At 47.6% G+C, this 24,526-nt stretch overlaps 1 protein-coding gene across 2 annotated transcripts; it reads right to left on the minus strand.

Annotated features, from left to right (window-relative positions):
• Positions 1–3,687: 3,687 nt before the first annotated feature.
• On the minus strand, positions 3,688–12,888 carry LOC120643460 (atherin-like). Of its 2 annotated transcripts, none has more exons than XM_039919821.1 (2): positions 12,437–12,888; positions 3,688–6,787 (listed from the first exon to the last, which is right to left on the minus strand). In XM_039919821.1, exons 1-2 carry the CDS (start codon positions 12,690–12,692, stop codon positions 6,762–6,764), a joined length of 282 nt encoding a protein of 93 aa, XP_039775755.1. In that variant the 5' UTR covers positions 12,693–12,888; the 3' UTR covers positions 3,688–6,761. The 2 variants fall into 2 exon arrangements, with proteins under 2 accessions (XP_039775755.1, XP_039775754.1); XM_039919820.1 differs by lacking the exon at positions 3,688–6,787 and adding an exon at positions 7,391–7,570.
• Positions 12,889–24,526: the final 11,638 nt, after the last annotated feature.

Below are 24,526 nucleotides of genomic sequence, written 5' to 3' on the forward strand. Positions count from 1 at the left end.
TCTTCATCTTGGCACCCACTTTCTTCTTCATTTTTGCTATCTTGAGCTTTGAATGCCACACTTTTCTTTTTCACATCAATTTCTCCACCATGAGCTTCATCTTGAGATTTCTTGAACATGTCATGGGTGAGAATTTCTCCCAATATTTGTGTGGGAGTTGTGGTCTTCACATTTGACCTTACAAGTAAGGTCACAATTGTGTCATATCTTTCCGGAAGACATCTAAGAAACTTGTGGTTGAAATCCCCATCCGGTACCTCAAATCCAAGTCCCTTGAGATCATTCACAATGTCATTTAGCCGGTTGGACATCTCGGCTATACTCTCATCCTTCTTCATGGTAAATTCACTAAAATTTCGCTTAAGCAAATATAACTTGGCCTCCTTCACACTTGATGTGCCCTCATGAATTTCCATGAGCTTCTTCCATATGTCATTTCCATTTGTGAGGCTTTTGACTCTATTAAATTCAGTCACATCAAGAGCACTAAAGAGCACATTAACCCCTTGATCATTTAGTATCTCATTTTCCTCATCTAGGGGTGACAATTTTGTTGAGTCCAAAATGACATATCCATCACTTACTACTCTCCATAGCTTTCTACTCATTGCTTTGAGATGAGCCGATATCCTAGTCTTCCAATAATCATAATTGTTCCCATCAAAGAACGGTAGCTTCCCAACATGAATCCCATTATCACTAGTCATTGTTCTACTCCAAGATGGTTAAATCCGCAATTAATGGAGTACTTAGCTCTGATACCATTTGTAGGATCAAGAACACCGACTAGAGGGGGGTGAATAGGCGATTTAAAATCTAAAGCCAACAACACTAGAGAAATTTAATTAGTAACAAAGAAAAGCCCTATGTCATGCTATTACTATCTCTAGATGGGTTTGCAACCTAGGGTGACAAGATACAAATCAAGCTCTAGTAAAGTAAATTGCTCAAAGTAAAAACAAGAATTAAAGTGAGCATGAGAAGTAACCAAGCTTGACACAAGAATTTATCCCGTGGTATCGATGACTTGCCGGTCACCCCTAATCCACGTTGAGGTGGATTCCAAGAATCAACCGCTCCTCTATCAAGAACCTCTTGATCTTGAGCCGGCTTGAATCAAAGAACCGCTCCACACCTCGATTCCACTAGAGTTGCTCTTCACCACTCCGGTGAGGTGAGCACAAGACCTCTCACAACCGAAATCGGGGCTCCTCAACAATCTCCTTGGAGGAGCTCCACGAAATCCTCTTCTCCAAGCCGTCTAGGGAGCGGCAACTCCCAAGAGTAACAAGTCGATGACGCTTGCTTGAAGTTTCCCTAGTGCCACAAAGCTCAAACTATTGATGCAATGCACTAGAAAGCCCTCATACTCTCAAGAATGCAATCTCTAAGCAAGTGTGTGTGAGAGAGGGATGCCTTAACTTTATAGTGTCAAGTATGCAGTCCAAATGGCCAAGAGAGGCACCCAATGGCCGGGCATTGGGTATATATAGACATCCCTTAAAAAACTAGCCGTTACACTCTTTTCTGCGAAGTCGCGGACCGTCCGCAGTTCAAAAACCGGACCGTCCGCAGTTATAAACCAGTGAGTCAGAGTGCATTTAATGCGTGTCAGAACTAGCCATTATAGCTCTGGCGGACCGTCCGCGCCCAAAGGGCGGACCGTCCGCAGTTATGTTTTCCACACCACCAGAGACCAACATCGTCTCTAGTACAACTTTGAAAAAGGCCGGCGGACCGTCCGCGCCCTAGGGGCGGACCGTCCGCCGTTTATCCTTGAAATCCACCAGAGACAACAATGTCTCTAGTATAAACTGTCAAATAGCCGGCGGACCGTCCGCGCCCCAGGGACGGACCATCCGCCGCACAGATCATAACTTCAACCAGAGAAAACACCCTCTCTGGTACAAATTGAGTTAGAACTGCGGACCGTCCGCCCACCTGGGCCGGACTGTCCGCCAGTCACTTCTAATTTCCACCAGAGCCAAACATGCTCTCTGGTACGAGTGCGGACCGTCCGCGCTCCATGGAGCGGACTGTCCGCGTTTGTGTAGTCAGCTCTCAAACTTGATCTTTTTCAAATCTTTTCAAAACGTCGTTAGCCCTCATGCATGCACCTAGATATTTTGAGCAAAATGACACTAACGACCCGTCAAGCACGAGTACTCGACCCCTCTTGATACTACGGCTATCTATCCAACAAATCCGGTCACTTTTCATCCACTAAACACCTTGTGACCGGTAAAATACAAAACCCCTATTTTATACCTTTGCCTTGAGCCCAAGCTTTGCTCATCATCTCCAAAACTCCACATGTTCACAACCAAATCTCTTTCATCCGTGGATCAACCTATACTCATTATCTCAAATGAAATCGTTAATCCACAAACTGTTGTCATTAATTACCAAAACTCGAATTAGGGGCCTAGATGCTTTCACCCGGCCACTTATTCTTCGACGCCCCAACGGGGCTGGGAGCAGTATGTTGAAAGGCGAAGGTGTAGCACCCGTACTGGGGCTCCATCTCCGTTGAGACACCGTCAGAGCCACGAATGGAGATGCTCTTCGGCTGGTAGTGCACCCGCATCACCCCAGCGAAGTTCTCCGGGGTCGGGGCGAGGTGGCAGGTCTTCGACAACCACATGAAAAGGTTGACGCGGGTGAAAGAGTTCGGGGTCATGTGGTGTAGGAAGACGCCGTACCGAGCGAAGATGTCGACGACAGCGGGATCGAGGGGGAAGCGAAGCCCAGCAGGAAAGAAGTCCTTGAAGACGACCACTTCGTCTTCTCTTGGCTTCGCGTAGGTGTCCGTCTCCGGTGGAACACGTCCAAGGCTAGGAGTCAGTACCCCTTGGTTCTCCATTTCTCCAAGCATCACCAGAGTCATCTTCGTCGGACTGAAGAAGGTGGTAGGCGGAAACTTGCTCTTCTTCGGAGCCATCGCAGGACCAAGCGAGTTCGCCGTGGCGCAAACGATGGGAGAGGAGCTAAAATTGAGACGAAGAGCCACAAAAGCAGAGTGAAGCAAGAGAGTTCGGCGCCCGAAAGCAAAGAAAGCGTACCATCCCCAGCCCGATCACCCCCACTTATATAGGAGGGGGGACGTGAAAAATCTGTTTTACCCCTCCAGAATTCTCGCGGAGGGATCGCGCGGGGAAGGGCAATGTCGGATTTTCGCACCGGAAACCTCGCGCGACGCGTCAAAGAAAAAAGTCAAGTTAATTCTAATTAACTCTTTAATGCATTTAATACGCCTCGATGTCTAGTCTGTTACTTATCAGGTGAACTGAAAAGACTCAGGCCTCGACGGACCGCGAAGCGATCGGTCGAGGCCCGAAGGGTGGCGCTTCGGGAAAAGAAGTCGAAGTCATCGCCCCTCCAAGGATGGGCAACGACTCCGAGGGGCTACTGTTGGGGGCACCACCTTCGGCCATCGACCGAAGGCCCGCGCATAATTTTAATAGAACGACAAGGTCTCCTCCCGGCTCGGCAAGCTGAGCAGTCAAAGGGTTTCAGGCTTCGGGCGAAGACCGAGGCGCCTACGGCGAAAACCGGTTTGCCACAGGCGAAGACGAAGAGAAGCGAAGAGTGGCGAAGACCGAGGTACCTACGGCGAAGACCGGTTCGCCACAGGCAAAGACGAAGAGAAGCGAATAGTGGCGAAGACCGAGGTGCCTACGGCGAAGACCGGTTCGTCACAGGCGAAGACGAAGAGAAGCGGAGAGAGGGGAAGACCGAGGCGCCTACGGCGAAGACCAGGGCGCCGACTGCGAAGTCGAAGACCGGAAGGGAAGGCATCGAAGAGTAAGCACTTCGAAAGCCGCGCAGGGAATCTTGTAATGGGCCCAATGGGCTGTAATGGGCCCAATGGGCAGAAGAGGCTCGGATGTAATTAACCAAATGATGTAAAAATACGGTTGTACCCCGGGAATATTCCGGGAATATAGTTGTTAGGGGGCATTACGGTGTAATAACGGAGGGTGGTAGGTGAGCTGTCACCTATAAATACCCGACCCCTGTACATTGATGGAACACATTGAATACAGAGAGAGAATCCAATTTATTGTACGAAACCTCGTTTCTGGCTTGGAGTTGTTCACTTCGACCGGTGCGCTCCTTCACTGTTGTAGTGTTCGTCTGTTCCAGAAGCACTCTCCACCAACAAATCTACCTAGGAGGCAAATAGTTAGCAACACACATATAAGCAGAGCATGTACTGTTTACTTGCCTGGTCATTATTCTTGAATGCCATTGCTTGGATTTGTAGATATGTACAGTGTGGGTACAAAACCAATATACAGTGGGTACCTGGCATTCTTCTTCATGGGGAGTACATACAGAATATAAAAATAAATTAGTTGCTGACAAATAGTATTTGTAAGATAAATCAAAACATTTAGGGGGGAACAACATGCCACTAACAATAATGAGCCACCAACAATCCATGTTTTTACACATGCCATAGTTATTAACTCGATGACAGGAATGCCACCAGTCATCCTAAAAAAATGCAAGGTAAATAAAATCCTAAAAAGAACAAAAATTCAGGAAAACAATAAAGTGGCAGGACCTAAAAGGCCCAAGTCCAAAAGATGGGATTTGCAAACTAAGATATTGCTCAACTAACACATCGACATTTAGTCAAATAAAGATTGGATTAAAAAATAAAAGGGATGGACCACAATAGGAGAAGAGCAGTAAATGAATAGAGAAAGCATGAGATTTGCTATCTGAAGTAAAATCTACGCAAAATGTAGTATATGATGATAGGCATGCGACACTTGAATCCTTTATCCTGAATGAAGACGGAACTTGGGAGCCATCGCGAGATCTTTAACAAGATTTTGGGTCCAAATAAACTATTGTCCATGTGTGACATTACCTGTAACCCTTGCTATGGTCACCAGCTGTATGTTTACATGATCGCACTGCATCGACAGGTAAATGAGATTTTTGCATTCACATGCTTGAGTGTTTGTGTCCAAGAAATTTTCCTAGATTTCTTTTTGTTTCATAAATATTTAAGTCTTTTGGACCCACACTGGCACACATCATATGTGAGTAACCTACTCTGCATTTGCTGTTCACACCTGATGCAAATTGTTTTTTCTTCTTATTCCTCTGTTCTAGTTTGTAGCTTCGTGTAGTTCTTTATAAATTAGGAACACAACCACCATGCTGCGAAAAGAATGGACACAAGCCACCATGCTGCGAAAAGACTGGCATGACATTGGTTTGCTGTTACATTCTTCTCTTCTTTTGATTGATATGAAATATGAAATCACAGCCAGTGCAAACACGCATGCGGGATTTTCTGGGACCCAATTAGAGAAGATTATTTGAGATCAAATGCAAAGACATGCATTTTTAATGTACTCACCTGAAAGATAATAGTAGCAGATTTATAGACCTGAAATATTAAATGTAGTCTATTTGTCATGGATGTCATGCATATTGATTATGTTCAGCTGAAAGAGATTACTGTCAGTACTGTTAATTTTCAACTAGCTCCATTAGCTTGATAATTGAGAGAATTTGTCCGTGGACTAAAAATTATGTAGGCAAACAGTTCATGTTTAAGATGTTATATTTGTACCAAACGTCCAAACCAATCTACTGTTTCTTAATAATGGTTTTGCCCATCCAGAATTTGCTTGGCTGTCTTGAACACGCATATACTGATAAAGCTTTGCGCTAAGATGGAAAAATGCGGTAGGTAACCTGCACAAGCACAAGAGATTGGCTAAACGTCGCCCTGCTGATTATTTTATTTATCGCAGTGTCTATCAAATGTAAAGCAGGTCAATGAAATAACAAAGTGCACTAAGATTTTACAAACTCTATCTTGTACTCTGGCTGCGTTCGTTTTGGGGGGTGGGGAGTGGGATTTTTTCCACCTCAGGCACGGAAGCTTCCAGTGCCGTTGATTGTGCCTGATGTACGGCAGTAAACCAACCAAAGTACTATTGGGGGATAGCAGGGGGGATTTCTCCCCCGAAACGAACGGTGCCTCTGTTTTAAAAAAACTCTATCGGGGGTGTGGAACGGACCCCACCGTTTTTTCATTAAGAGTAAGCATAACCGGCTAACCGGGTAGAGAAACCCCGCGAACTCTGGCCCATGTCCGAGAGGGCCAAGCCTTGCGGCGAACACAGCAAGGGTTTTTTTTTCTCCTAGCAGTCTGAAATTCACTTCTGATGAGATTCGAACTCACGACCTGCTAGGAGCGCGACGCTACCGGGCCGGGATAGCCATCTCAACCGCCCGGCCTTTCGCGGTGCCTCTGTTTTAAACGTGGGCAATGGAATAGACTTGCCGCGGGATCCGCCAATGCCCATCATGCACCATATTTTACCTTCAATTCTCTTTTGTGGTAGGCAGCGTGATGAGAATTCTAATTGGAATCTTAGCAACCAAGGTTGATGATGGCGGTTAGGAAGGTGGTGCATTATCAGCTCCTGCATACTCCAAATTCTGCTCCCTGTACGTGCCAAAGCTCTTGTGTGCACAACTAGTTTCAGCCAATTAGATATGTATGTCTGATTCAATATGCATCTCAACACATCATGGAATATCATACCAAGTTTGTTAGAGCGTACTCTGTTTGGGTTGAAATGAACTAAAATCAAAATCAATGTCACAAGGATCCCTGATAGTAAATCCTAAAATGCATTACATGTGCGTCCATGTGAATGCAAAAGCAGATACACCTAATTTAATCATCCAGTAATACAACCATGTAGTGATTCGGTAGCTTACCATTATTTGATAGGACCTGTCAGCACGCCTGCATCAAGGAAAAGATTCAGATGCACATCACAAATAACTAATGGAGTTTACCTAACAAGAAAAATTTTGAGAACTGAAACTGTCAAGAAATTGATCAATGAATACGTGCACTTAATAGTTACTCACTCCAGTATCGAAATAATAGACGTTTTGGACAGTTACACGATCACCAACAAAGACACTTTGACCATCAACTAATAGTACTGTATATTCAAAATATACCAACAACGCGGAGGCGGCGAGTGCACGGGTGGTGGCGGCGTGAGCAAGGGAGGGAGGAAAGGAGAGGCTAGGATTTAGATGTAGATCCAAAGGTTATAATTATCTGCACAAATCTCAAATATTGGAAGATAACTAACTTTTGTTCTACCGAAAGATAGAAAATTCACTCAGCACCAGCATCAGCCTGACGCGGCCCACCACGCGGGAGGCGCACTCCTCTAGGCCCACTCCATTCATTCCTTCCCTGGACGCCGCTTCCCCTGCCCCGTCACTGTTTGGAAATGTTGCGAGGAAACCCAACTACTCTGTCCACTGTCCAGCGCAGGAAAGATAGGAGTGGACTAACATATAACAAAATCACGAGCACGAGGATACACAATAAGAGAAAAATAGAAAAATTTTAAGAAAAATTATTGTGGGACACTTATTCCAAGGTAAATTAAATTACAAATTAACTTGAACATATGATACACACATACCACCCTGCTTATGAACTAAACTAACACCTAGTCCTATGCACATACACATTTCCTTGTGCCTTCTTGCATTGACAGGTTCCCTGTCCTTGCAACAAAAAAAAAACGTTCATTGAGATTATTATTAGCTTTTGGTGACCTGCAAAAGGTTTAGAAGTGTAATGGTGCAGTTATCACTCATGATCAAATCTATCAGTTCATTTTACAAATCTAGCTGTCAAAGATACAGTACCAGTAACAACACTAACACCAATGAAAGAAATTCCAGCATCCAAAGGAAAGTACGGATATTGCAGGGAAAGCACCAAAATGGGTAGTACGCTTTTGACTAAGCCACAAAACATCAAGTACATGAGATTCATGAAATAAAGGTGGTTTTTCACATTAATTTATATAGTCAAAGATGAACTTGGCAGGATCCAGGGACTAGAACTATTGTTGTCAGTTTCTATCTCTCTGTCACGAGGCATCAAAATTTCAGAATAAAGAAAAACAGTTACATTTCTGGGAAGACTCATAACAAGTTAAAAAGTATACAAGACTACTAACTGTTCAGTTCATGATGAACTAAATTCCAAATATAGGTTAGTCAATTCTTTGTTTCATTCTATCTACCAATTCTCAATATAGGTTTTTTTTCAGCATACCAAAGATGGAAAAGGGGATAAGATAACACTACTACATGACCAGCAATCCATCCGAAGTATATATTCAATGAGTCAATTAAATCAGTGACTCCGCTGATGATCAGAGAGCACAAATTAAAACGATAGAACAAACATTTGAACAAGACAAAACATTTGGTGCATGATTACGTACATAAACGAACTGCAGGCCAGGCCAATCAACAACCAATTTCAATCACTTCTATGGATTACTTAATGCTGAGTGATATTTTCAAATAATTAGAATCAACCATCACAGGAAAACCAAACCAGCAATGGGACTTGAGCTTTAGCACTCAAAACTGCAGAGCGAACTGCAAACATGTACTGTTACACATACAATTGACAAAGTTGAGCAACCATACGTTAAGAATATTCTAATAGATTCAGATTTGAGTACAGGTAGATAATGATATAAATACATTAATTAAGTGGACTAATAATTGGTTGGACTAAGAAACTGAGTTCAGGAAGTATGAAATAGAACCAATGATCTTCTCTTCTCTGCACAATCAAGAAAGCAAATCCTAGTCATAAGTGAACAATGGCGTACCTAGGAGCTGCTATGGCAGAGAAATCTCAGCTAAACACAACCAGGAACAGTTTGGCAGCATGGGCATACAACCACAGCATGGCTGAACAGCGCATAAACAGAGTTAGACAAAGCATTCTTTTGATTTGATAATAAGCATGATCAATTTCCAGCTTTAGTAGCATAATATATCTAGATCAAAGGATAACACTTAAAAGTTCAGACAAATGCAGTCAAGCTTTGGGTGATGGAAATGATAACTCAATGGTTGCAAAGTTGCACTGAATCAAGCAACCATGGATTAACACTGGAATTCTCAAAAGAAATACAAGCCCAATCTACAAGATTATCTAATGCTACAATCAGGTGAGGAAAAGAACACTTAGAAACCGAAGAATGCCCCCAATGCATCTTGATGCTACAAAACTTGCTTGATCTGCCGTCATACCAACAATTGAATGTTTAGATTAAATATAAATTTCTAAGCATATAATTAATCAACATATTCAACAGAAATTGATTTTGCTGCAGCCTAGAAAACAGGCAACTATACCTAATGAGCTTTGCCCTTGTGCATGTAATAAAGCATAGTATAGCACATTCATCTATTTAGAATATAGAGTACCCTGACAGTAATACTAATTGCCCCACTGCTATGGAGGCAATTACACTGCTAAAACAGGAAAAATAGGACCCAATTGTGAAGCAAGGAAAGCACAGGTGTGAGAATCAATTGAGCTACAGCACTTGATTAGCGTAAATATGCAACGTCTAAAATGGGGAGGTGAACATGGAGAGGCGAACATGGCGAGGAAAGAAGCAACGGATGCCGATGCCCAATGGTTAAGATGGATATATCATATATGTAGACAAGCATCGGCAGACAGAAATGGTGTATGATATGTAGACACATAAATGGCATGTGAAAACATGGCAACCGTCATCAGTTATCAGCAATCTAGGAGCATAACTAGCAAGCTATCACAGTGGCCAAAAACCCAAAACAAACTTCAGTTGAATATCACCATGAACTTGACATGGACTCAGGATAACCATCTGAATAAGGCCACATACTACATATTTAACTAAAACATAGTAAATAATTACATCAAGAATATTTTGACCAAAACAATGTTTTATTCATAATATTCAGTTTTAAGAAGGTTGAGCGATAGATTAGATAATAGATGTACGAGGTAGTTAATTTAATTGTAATCAGCTAGCACAATTCTAATTGCATGACAGGTTTAAAGCGTTAGTGGCAGAAGGGTAGAGCCTCTCCGATATACCCTAAAATCTAATACTGCACAAATATGTGACCGCAAATCGCCAGACCAGGGAGCAAAAGTCAGCATCGATGCAGAGCTGCCGGAGTCTCAGCAACCGATATTTTCAAACCAACATCTACTGGTTATTCATATGCCAGATGAAAATTCAAGCATTGGGTTTGCCATTTTTAGTACAGAGTCAGTTATAGCTGCAGAAACATTCTTTCCCCCAGGTCTTACCTATGTGAAGTTAGAGCTACCTGAATCAAAAAGGACAATTTATTTCAAAATGAGGTATTGTAAGGATACATTAACCAGTCACAGACTACATCTGCTTCAGATAACATAATGTACCCCCAACTAAAAGTCGAGATTCAGATGCGACAAATCGGATAAACAATTGAACATGTTCTATACTTCAAGGAATAAACCAAAACATAACAGGCTTTTAGATGAAGAATATGAAAACAACAAACCGAAGGTTACTCAATAGTTACTCACAGAAAGAGTTGCGAAATTTAGTTTCACACAAATAATGATGTGTAGGACACAAAAAACTCCTTGGGATGAAATAATGATGCAGGTAAATGTAAAATCTCTTTAACTGCAGCTAATCGTTGGTCACCTTAGCTTTCCTACTACTCATTGGTAATAATGATGTGTGTGAATGTCAAAATTGTCTTAATCTTGAAATAGCCAAAATGATCATGTCAACATGAAGCCTTTGAAGATTAAATATCTTTATCATGTGTGACCGGCGTAGCCTAATTACAAAAGAATAATAGACAGGACCACAAAATCTTAATGTGCAAGTATAGTGCATACCTGCACGTTCAAGTTCCCACAAACTAGACAATATCATGCATCATCAATTCATCATCATTCGCACATACAAAGAGATTATTAGACAGCATATACAGACTCGAACGTGCAGAACAGGGAATATATGTATATATATCAAGTTTTTAGTAGAGATAAATCCATACAAATATAGAGATCAGATAACACTGAGCCACTGAGGCGAAACCAAATGACCGATAGCTCTACTTAGGGTAATATCAACAGGATCCAAAACGCAACGCGCTGCCGACTGATTCTACACATCTTCAATACTACTACCCACAAGATCCAAAACGCAACGCATTGCCCACTGATCTAGGCATCATCATCACTCTTCACTGTCACTCTCAGGAGCTACCCCCAGGAGGACGGGCCTCCTCTCATAGATCTCATCCAGATCCCGTTTGGTGTCGCGAATCTGAAGGTGGAGCAGGGACCAGAGGGTAGGCGCAGGCGGGTGCAGCAGGATTTGAGAGAGGTGGTTGAGGGCGTGCGCCATGTTGACGAGGAGGTGGGGCGGCTGCTGGTAGAGGACGAAGCTGTGGTGCCCCTCTTCCAGAGTCGCGAGCTCGAGGAGGATGGCGTTGGCGGTGTTGCTGAGCTTCTCCGCCTCCTCCTCGATCATGTTGAAGCGGAGGTGGTTGGGGACGGTGGCGCGAAGGAGGGCGTGGAGCTCCGAAACCGCCTCACCGAGAAGGCGGGCGATGGGGACGAGCGGGTCGAGGAGCAGGAAGCCGTCCACATCCCAGTGGAGGTTGTCGATCTTGTCGAGCAGACGGTTGCGCAAACGGATGAGGTCGGCGATGCGGGGGAGCTCATCAGCGATCACCACTGGGACCCCCTCCTCCATCCCGCGGACAGAGACGAGGGCGGAGAGAGCCGCGCGGGAACCGATCTCTACTGGGATGGCCATGGCTTGCGGTTGCTGTGCTTCTGAGGGGTGGTGGATAGATGCGTGGAGCAGTAGATCAGGGGAGGGAGGACCATTTTATAGGCAGCGCAGCGATCCGGAGGCGGCGAGCGGCGGCGCACCTCTGGCGGAAGGAGTGTGGGGTGAAGACTAAAATTCGAAAACACGGATCCGTGGCATCGATGCTCACAACCGTCGGATCGAAAGGGATTCATGGGATGATCCGTGGTATGGACCGTCGGATCGAGAAGGGGGGGGAGTTCGGGAGGCGGGCGGGAACGCGACGCGAGACGAAAATTTGAAACACAGGTTGCCATGCCAGCTCACGGATCCGTGGGCTCGATCCCACGGATCGATGCCAGCTCACGGATCCGTGGGCTCGATCCCACGGATCGATCGTCACAGCCGCCGGATCGGGAGGCGGCGATCCTACGGCGGGCGGAAGAGGCGAGGCGGATTCCGGGTCCGGATCGTGGTGGGCTTGGGCTTTGGATCTGGATCCACGGGAATGGGCATGGGCGGCGAGGCTTGACTCTAGATCTGGGTCATGGGCGGCGAGGAGGCGGAAGGACTGCGGCCGAGGAGGTCGGCGACGGGAGAGGGAGAGCGAGAGCGGCGGCGGAGAGGAGAGGAGGGGATCTGCGGCGGCGGCAGAGAGGACAGGAGGGGAGGGGAAGAGGACCTGCGGCGGAGAGGCGGCGGGGTGGGAAAGATACAATTTTTTGCACACTCACCTGGCAAAGTGCCGCGGCGACGACCTGCCGGAGCGCCACCGACGCGCCGGACCACTTGCGCGGGCGTGGCGGGCTCGGCCTCCCCACCCGACGGCGACGACTCGCCAGCGGCAGGGACAGCCGGCACCACGGCGTCCGGGTCCGGCAGCGGGGACGGCGGCGACGGCTCCTCGTCCCCGCCGTGGCGCTTCTTCGGGCGCCTCCCCGCCGCGGCGTCTGCTGCGGCGCGGGCGGGGCCGACGGGCATCCGGCCCATCTCGTCGGCGTCGACCTCCTCGGAGTCGCCGTCCCTGTAGAGCACGCGGAAGTAGCCCGCGCCGGCGTCGTACGAGTCGACGAGATTTAGGGCCTGCGGCACGGTGGAGTGCTGGGGATTCTCTTCTGGGTTCGGCTGCCGCAGGGGGGAGAGAAGGGGGGGAAGGTGGGGAGGAAGCTAAGGGGACGAGGAGGGACTGAGGGAGAGCAAGGGGGGTGAGGGGAGCGCGTGTGTGTTTAATAGCGCCGCGGCCTCTCGCTCGCTCGGCAGGAAGCGTGACTTTGGTACCAAGTGGTTGGCTCACTGCTAAGAGGGCCCCACCGATCGCGGGGCCCACGCGCAGTGACTCAACTGCTGGGGGAGGCGACTCTCATCCCGCTCTCTCGAGTGCGACGAGTTTTTCTTTTCTTTTTTTTATTTGTTGAGATGGGCTTGGCTGGATCTCTACAGTTGACTAGTTCTTGATGTCTAAAATGTCCAGTTTTACCTTTGATTTGTTGCATGCATGTGAAAACTTGTTAAATGGAAAATATATGCTTACTAATCTTCAGAATTTGTGATATTTAATCTGCAAGCTTATGTTGTAATAGCGCACTAATGCACGTTGATATACCAATTTCTTGCTACCATATTGCACTATAAAAAGTACAGATCTATCTGTTTTCTTGTTCCATACCTGACCCTGTAAAGGTTGGTCATAAAAATCCACTAAAAATGGATTTATCACCCATTCGTCCATAGAATAACCATGTAAAATTTTCATACATTTTTCTCTGTTTTGATGGTGATTTCAGAAAGATTAAATACATGCATAAAATAAATAATAGTGAAAATGACACTAAACGTACTCCAAAAATTCTACATAGGTGACCTTACCGTTGTGGATCATCGGCGCGGCCGAAGCTCGTAGGAGGCGGCGGGGAGCGCACAGCAGGTTCAACGCCGTCGCTGGCGGCACCATCAGGGACGTGTTTGGTAAAATCCAAACACGTTTTCCGAGAAGAAAATCTCGTATGTATGGAGTATTAAATGAATTCTATTTGCAAAACCTTTTCAGGGATAAGTGTAACTTTTCGAGACGAATCTAATGACGGTAATTAATTGATGATTTGCTACAGTGATGCTACAGTAACCATCCTCTAATCGCGCGGTCAAAGGCCTCATTACATTCGTCTCGCGATTTACACGGGGGGTTGTGGAGGTGGTTTTGTAATTAGACTTCGTTTACTACTCTAAATTAGTAGTCAAAGTAGGGTGAAAAACTTTTCACCCCACAACCAAACACGGCCCAGGTCCCGCATCTCGCACGCACTCGCTGTTGCCGGTGGCGGCCGCGGGGAGCAGCCGGTGTGCCGAGTTGTGGGCGAAGTAGGCCACGGATTTCTTGCTCCTGCTGCACATCCTTGATGCAGTGACTTTCTCTTCCTGTGCCATCTTCGTGCGTGCTAGTCTCCTGTGGAGGCCGGAGGGGAATAAAACCATGATTAACGAATGATTATTGTATCATCACATTTGTTAATAATATATTAATTAGGCTAAATTAATTCATCTTGCCGTTTAGTTCTCATCTATGTAATTAACTTTATAATTAGACTATATTTAATAATTTTAACTAACATCGAAACATTCCATGTGACGGGACTATATTTTAGCCCGAGGGATCCAAACACCCCTGAAGCAGGTCGTTTGTTAGAAAAACCATTTAATTATATTTTTTAGTAAAAAACAGATCAAAGTAGGTGTTGAAAAAATCAAACAAAACCCACGATTTGAAAGGGGAGGAGTATATTGCAGTGGCTGGGCCAGCAACAAAATTCCGTGGACTAATATTTCAAAAAAAAAACAAAATTCCGTGGACTCGACATTTTTTATGCATCGTGTGCGCGTCTCGTCTCGTCCAGGGTTTTTTTTCCCAACCGGTTTCCGGTAACCGCCGGCCACCGGTTCCGGTTTACCGGACCGGTTGGAGCGGTAACCGGTTAATACCGGACAAAACCCGATTTGAATTCAAATTTCTCCGGGGAATTGAACCCGACCGGTATACCGGCCGGTTATACCGGTTTACCGGCCGGTTTTACCGGTATACCGGTAGTTTCGAGCAGTTTTCCGACGCTTAAAAAATGGATCCCCGGTGTGAAATAAAAGGAAATTTCGGCATTAGCTATGCACATTTTAATGTAAATGACCCTACCAAAGCAATAAAATATAATCATGCATACAAATACAATAGTAATAAGCAGCTCAGCCTTGTAGTGTTGCCAAGTTTGGCCCGTCTACGTCGATGTTGTCTGCCATTCCTGAACTAACATAATATAAAAATGGGGTCTTCCCATTCGTACACCCATCTCGTCGGTGGCTGCATGCTGATGTCAGGAATGGGGTAGTGAAAAGAGTGCCTGGAATCGTTGTAGGAGGAAGAAGAGTGCTGTGGACTGTCATAGTCCGTTGGTCCACCTGTTCTTCTCTGCGAGTGCGGTACTCCATGGTCGGTGTCCTGAGTAGCATGTGTAAACTGAGTCTCCCCTGCAATCAACCAAATTTCATAATTAGTAGTCAATACTTATAGTCAGAAATATATGTCTATTTATATGTGCAATGTATACCTGTGAAACGAACACCACGAGCACCACCACTACTAGCAGCAGCAGCGTGAGCACCACTACCATCACCTCCGGCATCAGGATCAGCACCGTCACCATCATCACCATCATCGGCCGAGCTGCTATCCTCGGACTCCTGATACGGAGGACTACGCTCACCTTCTCCATCATCAGTCTCGGTGTCGCTGCTCACTGGTTTTGCTGTTTGTTTGCCTTTTCGACGCTTCGAGTCACCCTTCTTAGGCCCCTTCTGCAACTTTCTCTTCCCTAGGTGAGTGTCACCTATATTTTGACGTGCCCAATCGCTGTTGGAATCATTCCCCGTAGCCTCACGTAGATTTGACACGTTTATTTGATCTCTGACAATATGGGACGGGAGAGGGATGTCGCCGTCATCATCATCATCCTCGTCCAGAACTGGAGCCCGATTAGATCTACCATATTCCATCCATTCCCGCACCGGATTATTCTCATCATAGAAAGGAAGATGGGCTAGCTGGTCAATGAAATCACCTTCTTCACGCATCAGTAGGCCGGAGACCTCCTCAAGTCGGAGACGATGGTTGTAGTTGACATAGACAAGCTTATTAAGTTTCTTGTACGACAACCGATTGCGAACCTTTGTATGCAGCAAGGCAAAAGTACTCCAGTTCCGCTCGCATCCACTGGACGAACAACATTGTGAAACAAGCCTCATGGCAAGGTACTGCAGTTTTGGAGTACTTGATCCGAACATCATCCACCAGGACGCTGCATGTGCAACCGAGTATGTAAGCAATATATTCGAATAGAGAAAATAACAATTTCATATGGAATAACTCTTACATGGGGATGTCTTTGGGTCCATCGCCATCCGCATTGCCATTTCACTGCTATACTCGCCAACTTTCTGCCGAAACACGTCAAACTCCTGCAATGCCTGGACGGCGCCCTCGAGATCCGTCATGCGATCAAATGTATCTTTGAGTCCACGAAACATTTGTTGAGTTGGATCCATCGTATATGCATAACTCGGATTTAGGACAGCAGCTGCAAAATATAAATCACTTCAAATAAGCATTATGTCAATAGAGTTTAAAAATAAACGAATATACGTGCTTACCTGGACCCACATAAGTGCCTATGAACACGTCACGCAACCTCTCGTCCACCACCTCAACATACTCTTTCAGTGTGGAAACATTTGTTCCAAAGAAAGACTGCAATTCCTGTTTCATAGTCTGGTAGGCCATCACGACTTCGCACATGTTCGGCTTCTTGTCCTGATCAGCGAAGCGAAGGAACTTGTATATTGGTTGAACCGTGTCGATGATATATTTCAATGCATCCCACCACTCCATACTTGAAAAACTTGCATGAGTATATCTACCTTCTTCGGTATTCGCCCATTTGCTGTGTTGGAACTCAGTAGATGCCATCCACTGCATGAAACGATCACGTTTCCGATAGATGCTCTCTAGGAACATGTAGTTGGTTCCAAATCGAGTAGCATTCCACTTGACCAACTCACCACCGATTGCGTTCCTCATCATTGTATTCAACTGACCATGATTGTGTAACCAATTTGAAATTCGCTTACACTGCTTGATGATAACACCATGTTCAGGCCTTCGAGCTATATCCTTCAACATCAAATTGACGATGTGTGCTAGACAAGGTGTCCAAGCTATGTGGTCATACACGTCACTTAGTAGTTGCTTGCATGCTTTTTTGTAGTTCGAGCCGTTGTCGGTGACTACGTGTACGACATTCTCCGGTCCAATCTCTTCCACCACCTTTCGAATCTCCTGCAATGGAAGACAAATTGTTTAGTAAGTGACATGACAAAACAAACACAATGTGAATGGAACATGTTTATGGACTTATGCAGCATCTTAGATTCTTCTAGTCGCATCAATAGACTTATGGAACCACATGACCCCATTGCAATATATCAAAAAGTTGATGACACTCATCCTTGTCGGACCAGTCCATGAATCACACATCAACGTGATGCCAAATAAGGGCTAGTCTTTCTGAAACTTTACGTACCTCGTCTTCAAGTCTTGCTCATTCTGATCAAGGTACTTGCCATCAATATCCCGTCCAGTGGGTGATGCGATACCTTCACCTGCAACCATATGAAAATCATGAGATACAAGAATGTAAGCTCATATGTATCATTGCAATGAAAGAAAACTTACCCCACTTTTGTGTCTCCCTGACCGCGCTGATAAAGTATGAACTGTCAGCCTGTCTTCCAGGTACTCCTGCAATATGGAAAAACTTTGACCAAGCTTTACCAATAGCTTCCTTTGCGTTCTTACCCTTCTACGTCCAGGAGCATGTATCAATCCTTGGTTGCGTCATTCCTCTTCTCCCACCAGCTGCCAAGTTATAGTCCTCCACCACAGGACTCTCCCTCTACGAAGTGGACCTTCGAAACATCCTCTGCATAACATTCCCCCTCGCCGAACCACTACCCCCTCCACGCTCATATGCACCTCCTCTCTGTTCAACCCCCCGTCGGAACTCTGCTTCCGCTCTCGATAGATCCATAGCACGCTGCACCTGAGCCTCCTCATCTTCTTCATCACCGGGATAGTTTCCCTCCGCTGCAGCCTTCTCCCGTCTCAACCTCTCTCGGGCCCGGTCAGCCGTTGCCTTCTTTGCCCTATCCAACTCACGCTGAAAGAAGTCCCGCACATCAGGTAGCACATTCCTGCAATGGACCACCTCCGCCCCGCGGTGAGCTAAATGTTGCTTCAATCTTGTTGCACCACCTCCTCCTTTCTGCGTACGACAATAGTTGCATCGCCATTCGGGATAAAGATTTTCACCATGTTCCCATACAACATCTCTATCTCTCCTAGACATTTTCTACCTGCATAAATGGACAACAAAAACATCTCAATCAGATAAATATAATCCTAAATCCTACACCTAAATCTTACCTAAATCCTAAATTAGTACACCTAAATTTTACCTAAAACCTATAACTTTTCAGCCATACACCTAAATGTAACCCAAATCCTAAAACAAATCATCTAATATTCAAAATCATACACCTAAATATGCCCTAACCAAGCATCCTACTCAAAAATTTAGAGTTCTTACCTTCTCTCCCGGTCGGGTCGGTAACCGGCGACACCGACCGGTAAACTGCTCTTACCGGCCGGTAAGCCGGCCACTGGCACCGGTACGCGCCGGATCCGGGGGTGCACCGGTAAGCCGGCCTAACCGGGCGGCCAACCGGGAACGGAGCGCGGCTAACCGGCCGCGGACGCCGGTCACCTCCTGGGGGACGGAGGGGTGGCGCACAGGCACCGGCTGCGCCCCGGTCACAAGGAACCCTATCTAAGCATACAGACCGCCATGAGCCTTAATGGGCCTTCTTTTTTTTCTACCGTATAAACCAATAAATTAAAAAAAAAGTCACATCGAATATTTCGACACATGCATAGAGTACTAAATGAAGTTGATTTATAAAACTTTTTATATGGATGTGCCGTAAATCGCGAGACGAATCTAATGAGCCTACTTAATCCATGATTTGCAACAATAATGCTACCGTAAACATCCGCTAATTATTGATTAATCATGGATTAATTAGCATCATTAGATTCGTCTCGCGATTTACAACTCATCTGTGCAAAAAAATTTGTAAATAGATTTTATTTAGTACTTCAAATTAGCAAGATTTCATCGCAAATTTTTTTTGCAAAACATCTAAACACGGCCTAATTAGTTTAAACATATAAAATATAATCGTTTACCACTTCTTAATTTAAAATAATTCGTAACTAAAATGCGAACACATCAAGCATTATGTCAGCAAATCTAATGCATTGTGTGTGTGTGTGTTCAATTTAGAAAAGAACTAACTATGATCCACATACCTTTATGCAGTAGTATGGATAAGCTTTCGTTTTCAAACTTCAAATCAAATCCATGGAAACTTTATATTTTATTAGAAAGAACCTTTTATTTTTTTTGAAACTTTTAAATGATTTCACAATAATTTCCAGGGCAGTGTATTATAACTTTTTAAAATGAATTTTCAAATGAATCGAGGAAACTTTGAAATCGAACCATGAGATTTTTCTCAACCAGCATTGCAAACCATACAGCCACGTTAAAAAAAAAACTGTTTTGGACTATAAATGGAATCTATAGGAAACTTTATATTTTACGAGGAAGAAAACTTTATTTTAAAAAAAATCGCCGGTGCAGCGGCGATGTGCTCCTTCCGCATAGACGCCACCACTCGTAGCTCCTATCCCAACGTTCCGACACCGGTGTTGACCCAATCACTGCCACCAGCCGCCAAGCTGCACACCGGCATGAGGTGTGTTTAGTTCCCACAAAATTTCCAAATTTTCCATCACATCCATCACATCTCCTATCACATCGAAATATTAAATATAGCAAATAACTCATGCATGGAGTACTAAATATAGTTAAATAAAAAAATAATTGCATAGTTTTGATGTACGTTGCGAGACGAATCTTTTGAGCCTAATTAGGTCATGGTAGGACAATATTTACCACAAACAAACGAAAAATGCTACAGTGTACTACAGTGACTGATGTGACTTTTTCTCCTCCAATTCCCCTCGTCTAAACACAGCCCACCGGCGTACCGGGCATGCCTCGACCGCTGGTCGCTGGATCACGCATCGTACCGGCGCTTCCCGCTCCGATCCGCCGAGCGCTGCTCATTCCCAAGCCTGGGAACGGGGACCCCAGTGCCGCCTTTAGACCGACTCCAGCAGGTGGGGTAAAACCTCATCTATCCACTGTTTCACTACCCCTCTTTGTGGACCGTGTCTACTGTTCGGCTGACCGTATAAATAGTATAAGACTAGTAGAATAAATAGTATTCTGTGAAAAAAAATAAGTCGAAACCAACCGAGACAAATCAAGAACACAAACTGAACAGCCTCTATACCCGGCCATATACCCGGACTGCTGGACTCAGCCTTAGCAATGGGTGGGCCGACGCAGCAGTCGACTACGACCTGTCCTACCCGTCCATCCTGTCGTCCACACCGCTGGCGCTCATGGAGTCATGGTCACCCCGACGCTGCTGCGCCCGCACGAGCTGCTGCTCACCGGCCCGGGCGGCTTCCAGTGAGCTACGCCCGATGCATGGCTGGCAGTAGCAGCCTGGCAAGGCCACGCCAACCCGTGCTAGCTAGGTGTGGTGGTTGGACTCGCTGGGTTCAGTTCAGTCACTCACCCATGCAGTCACAAACTCACAATACAAAGCCCCCGCCACCCGGCTCGATCTAGTATTTTGCAAGTACTTTGGTGAAACAGAAGCTTTAATCTTTGCACAGTTTTCATAGCTAACTGACAATGTAAAAGTTAAAGTTGTGGTGATATAAGGCTATATGCACTCGTGCGACTCTAAACTTCAACTCTAAAAAAAATATTCCATCATAGTCATCACGTTTTTTAAATACAGTTGGCTATTTTCTACGCTCATATCAACTCTATACCAACTACCCTATTTTCTATCATTTTATATTTACTCTCTCCTCAGCCATTCAGCCACTCCCTCTCCGCCGCTCCCGGCCCCTCCATGCCCACTCCCTCTCCCTCCACGCCGGCCGCCCTCTCCCTCCACCCCGGCCGCCCTCCTCCGCGCCGAGCCGCCGGCCGCCTCCTCCTCCGCGCTCGGGCGTCCTCCTCGTTGCAACCCGCGCCGCCGGCTCTCCTCTCCTCTCCCACGCCGCCTCCTCTCCGCCGGCGGCCTCCTCTGCCGCCGCTCTCTGCGCCTCCTCCCTGCCACCGCCACCTGCGCCTCGTCCTCCTCTAACCGGCGCCGCCTCGTCGCGCTCCTCCGCGTCATTCGTCGCGCCCGGCCCGGCCGCTCCTCCTCCGTGCGGATCTGGCGCAGTGGAGGCCCGACGCCTCCCCGCCGGCCAGATCCGGCGCTGCCCTCCTCCGCCGTGCCCGCCGACGCACGGATCCGACGAGGCGGCGCCTCCTCCACGCCCACCACGCGCTAGCCCAACCCCTCGGCTACCTCGTCGGATCCACCGCGCCGCGCAGCCTCCCGCCGCTTCCTCTCCGGGCCCGCCCCGCCTCCCGCCGCTCCTCCGACTGTGGGCTCTCCTCGCAACGGCCGGCATCGCCTCTCCCGCCGAAGTTTCTTGTCCGGGCTATGGCGTCAACCCGTCGAGCACTGCCACCGTGGAGGAGAGAGAGGTGATGGCGTCGAACGCTACTAGCTCCAGATTTGGGGTTCGCCTGTGCGTGGGGAATGGTGCAGTTGGTTTTCCAGTTGCCCGCTGCAGCTCTTTTTTTACTGTGGTTGTGTCTAGTTCCCTCAATTTCCTTCAAAATTTTCAAAATTCCCATCACATCGAATCATTAAATGTACCAAAAAAACGCATGCATGAAGTATAAAATGTAGGTAAACAAAATAACTAATTTCACAGTTTAGATGTACATTTCGAGACGAATCTTTTGAGCCTAGTTACTCCATGGTAGGATAATATTTATCACAAATAAACAAAAAATGCTACCGTTCGCTACAGTGCCAATTTTGCAGGATTTCGCAGGATCTCCTGTGAAGGCAACTGCAGTCGAGGGTAGGGTCACCCACTGCAGATAGCTTAACATCTGAAGTTGGTTAATCTTGAGTGTTCTCCTGTAAATTGCCTTGTTTGCTGCATATGAACTGCATTGAATATTCTTTTTCAGTGCATGCGTGTGTCGCTATTTTTCATCGAGTACTCATTACTGAACTAGTTGTTTTTAGAGAAAGCAAATGACAAAGGATCGATGCCTAGTTGCACGGTTAACTTTATGCAATATTTTTGCGAAGGGGAAATATATTAAATTGATGACACAGTCAACATGCAAATACATCCCCAGGCTTTTACAAAGAACACCCTGGACAACATGAAAATTACAAGAACTTCCACCGATACATCCAGGGAACGCCGCCGTCGGAAGACCGGCCTGCCGTAGCCACTTGCCGGAATCCGAGCAAATCCACCTCCCACCTTCTTGCACGGCGCCAAGCATTGGAAGAGCCGCAAGATCCATCGCCCGGAACCACCGCCGAGACGAATCGTGGACGTTGAACGAGCATCGGCCGTCCGCGCAAGAAAAATGAAAGAGGAAATGAAATCCGCCGCCGCCGGCGAAGAAGCCGGTGACCGGAAGAGCATTACATTCATTCGAAGGACTTTGTGATGGTCAAAGATAAAATTTTTTTGATCGAATGGTGGAGGTTACAACACTTGTTAGGGGTAAAACACCTGCCGGAGGCCAACATGCAAGCAGATGACACGTCTTGTACTGTGCGCATGGTTGATCGAACGAACATACAATTTGTGTAACAACCCGAAAAATTCACCAAATAAAGCACACGCTAAATTTTTTTCAAAACTCTTTCCGTCGTTGAGCTCGAGAACCTCCTAAAACCTGAACCCTAAATTCTGAAAATCTTTTCTCTGTCCCGAACACCCGATTCCCAACTCCCGGTTCCATTCGTCGATTCCACCTTCTTTTTTTACGCCGACCGTACCTTGCACTCTCTCTTTTTCCTCACCGCCCGTCGCGATCGTCGCCGCGAATCTCTCTTTCTCTTTCCCCCTCCCTGCCGCGTGCACCCGGGCGCCGCTTGGCCGCTAGCGCCGCGCGTGATCGGCGCTGCGCGTGGCCGACCGCGCGCCGCGGATCCGGCGCAAAACTCTCCCCCTCTCTCCCTTCCTTTTCTTTTTTTCCTTTCTCTCATTTTCCTTTTTCTTTTTTCTTTCTTTCTTTTCCTCCCTCCTCCCTCTCCTCTCTCCTTCCCCGCGCGCTCGGCACTCCCCTCCTCCTCTGCCGCGCGGCCCGACTGCGCTACCCCTCTCCGCTCGGCCCGCTCTGCTCTGGTTGACCTGGGCCCCCCTTCCTCTCTCGCTCCCTGCTCGGCCACTCCAGCGCCGGCCCGGCCCTCCCCTCCTCTTCCCGCGCGCTGCGGAGCAGCCCGTGCCCCGGCCACCTCCTGCCACGTGCACGCACACACCGCCGCGGTTCCTCCCCTGCTCGCGCGCGAACCGTGCGCCGCGACACAACCCGCCCGCGCGCACAGCCGTGCCACGCCGAGCCTGCCCGCACTCCATGCCCGGCCTGGCTCACCCTCGCCTTCCCCGCGCACGGCCATGCCCCCCACCCTGGCACGCAGCACCCGCTCGGCCGCGTGCACGCGCGCCGCCCCGGTCTGGCCGCACCGCCCGCGCACACGGCGCTCGGCGTGCCGAGCCGCGACGGCCACGCCGCACCACAGCCGCAGGCCTGCGCGCCAGCCCCGCACCGCCCGTGCGTGTGAGCATGCCCGCTCCAGACCGCCTCCGCGCGTCCACGCACACGCGCCACGACCCGCGCGCCCGCACACGCCACGGCACCAGCACGCCGCCCACCTCGCCGTGCCACGAGCACGCGTGCTCCACACGGCCAAGCCACCTGCCCGCGTTGACGGCCGCACAGCACCACCTGCAGCGGGTCGCCGCCTGCCCGACACATCACGCCCCGCCTCGCCGCGCGCGCCGTCGCCCTGTGCACGTACGACACCGGCGACATTGGCACAGCACCACCGTTGACGCCGGCCACCGTGTCCTCTCCTCCACCGCCTCTCCTTGCCTATAAAACGTGCCCCGAGCTGCTCTCCACGCCACCACCGAACTCACCAAGCTGCGCAGCCCGCCGCTCGTCTTCCTCGCTGCTCCAATTCCTAGCTCCTCTGTTTCTTCCCCAAAAGCATAGCACTCTCGTCGATCTCCTCCGCGAGGCCATCGCAGCTATTGCTTCGACGGTGAGCATCCTCGTACCCTCCTCTAACTTCCCCAACCAGCACCCCTTCTTCTCCCTGCTGCCAGCGAGCTCCCCACGACGGGCTCTCGGAGCCGCAGCTATGGCTGCCACGGCTGCCGTAGTTGACCTCCGTTTCCTATGCCCGAAGTCGCCAAAGTGGAACCCCCTCACCCTCCTCTACCTCCCCATGCCCTCGGCTTCGGGAACGGTGGCCGGGAGCGCCGTTTCAGTGGAGCTCAGAGAGCTCGTGGCCTGCTGCCATGGCGGCGCTGAGGACAGGGACGATATCCCTCTGTTCCGTTCCGTGAGGCCGTGACCCCTCCCTCCTTTAATTTCTTTTTATCAGCCCAAGTAGTAGTCACAAGGCCCAACCAACACAAAGTCCTGCGATGCTGCCACAAACCGTGCGGCTCTCTCCCAATTATGTTAATCCATTTTCAA

Source organism: Panicum virgatum, chromosome 8K, assembly GCF_016808335.1.
Source record: "Panicum virgatum strain AP13 chromosome 8K, P.virgatum_v5, whole genome shotgun sequence".
Classification (NCBI taxonomy): domain Eukaryota; kingdom Viridiplantae; phylum Streptophyta; class Magnoliopsida; order Poales; family Poaceae; genus Panicum; species Panicum virgatum.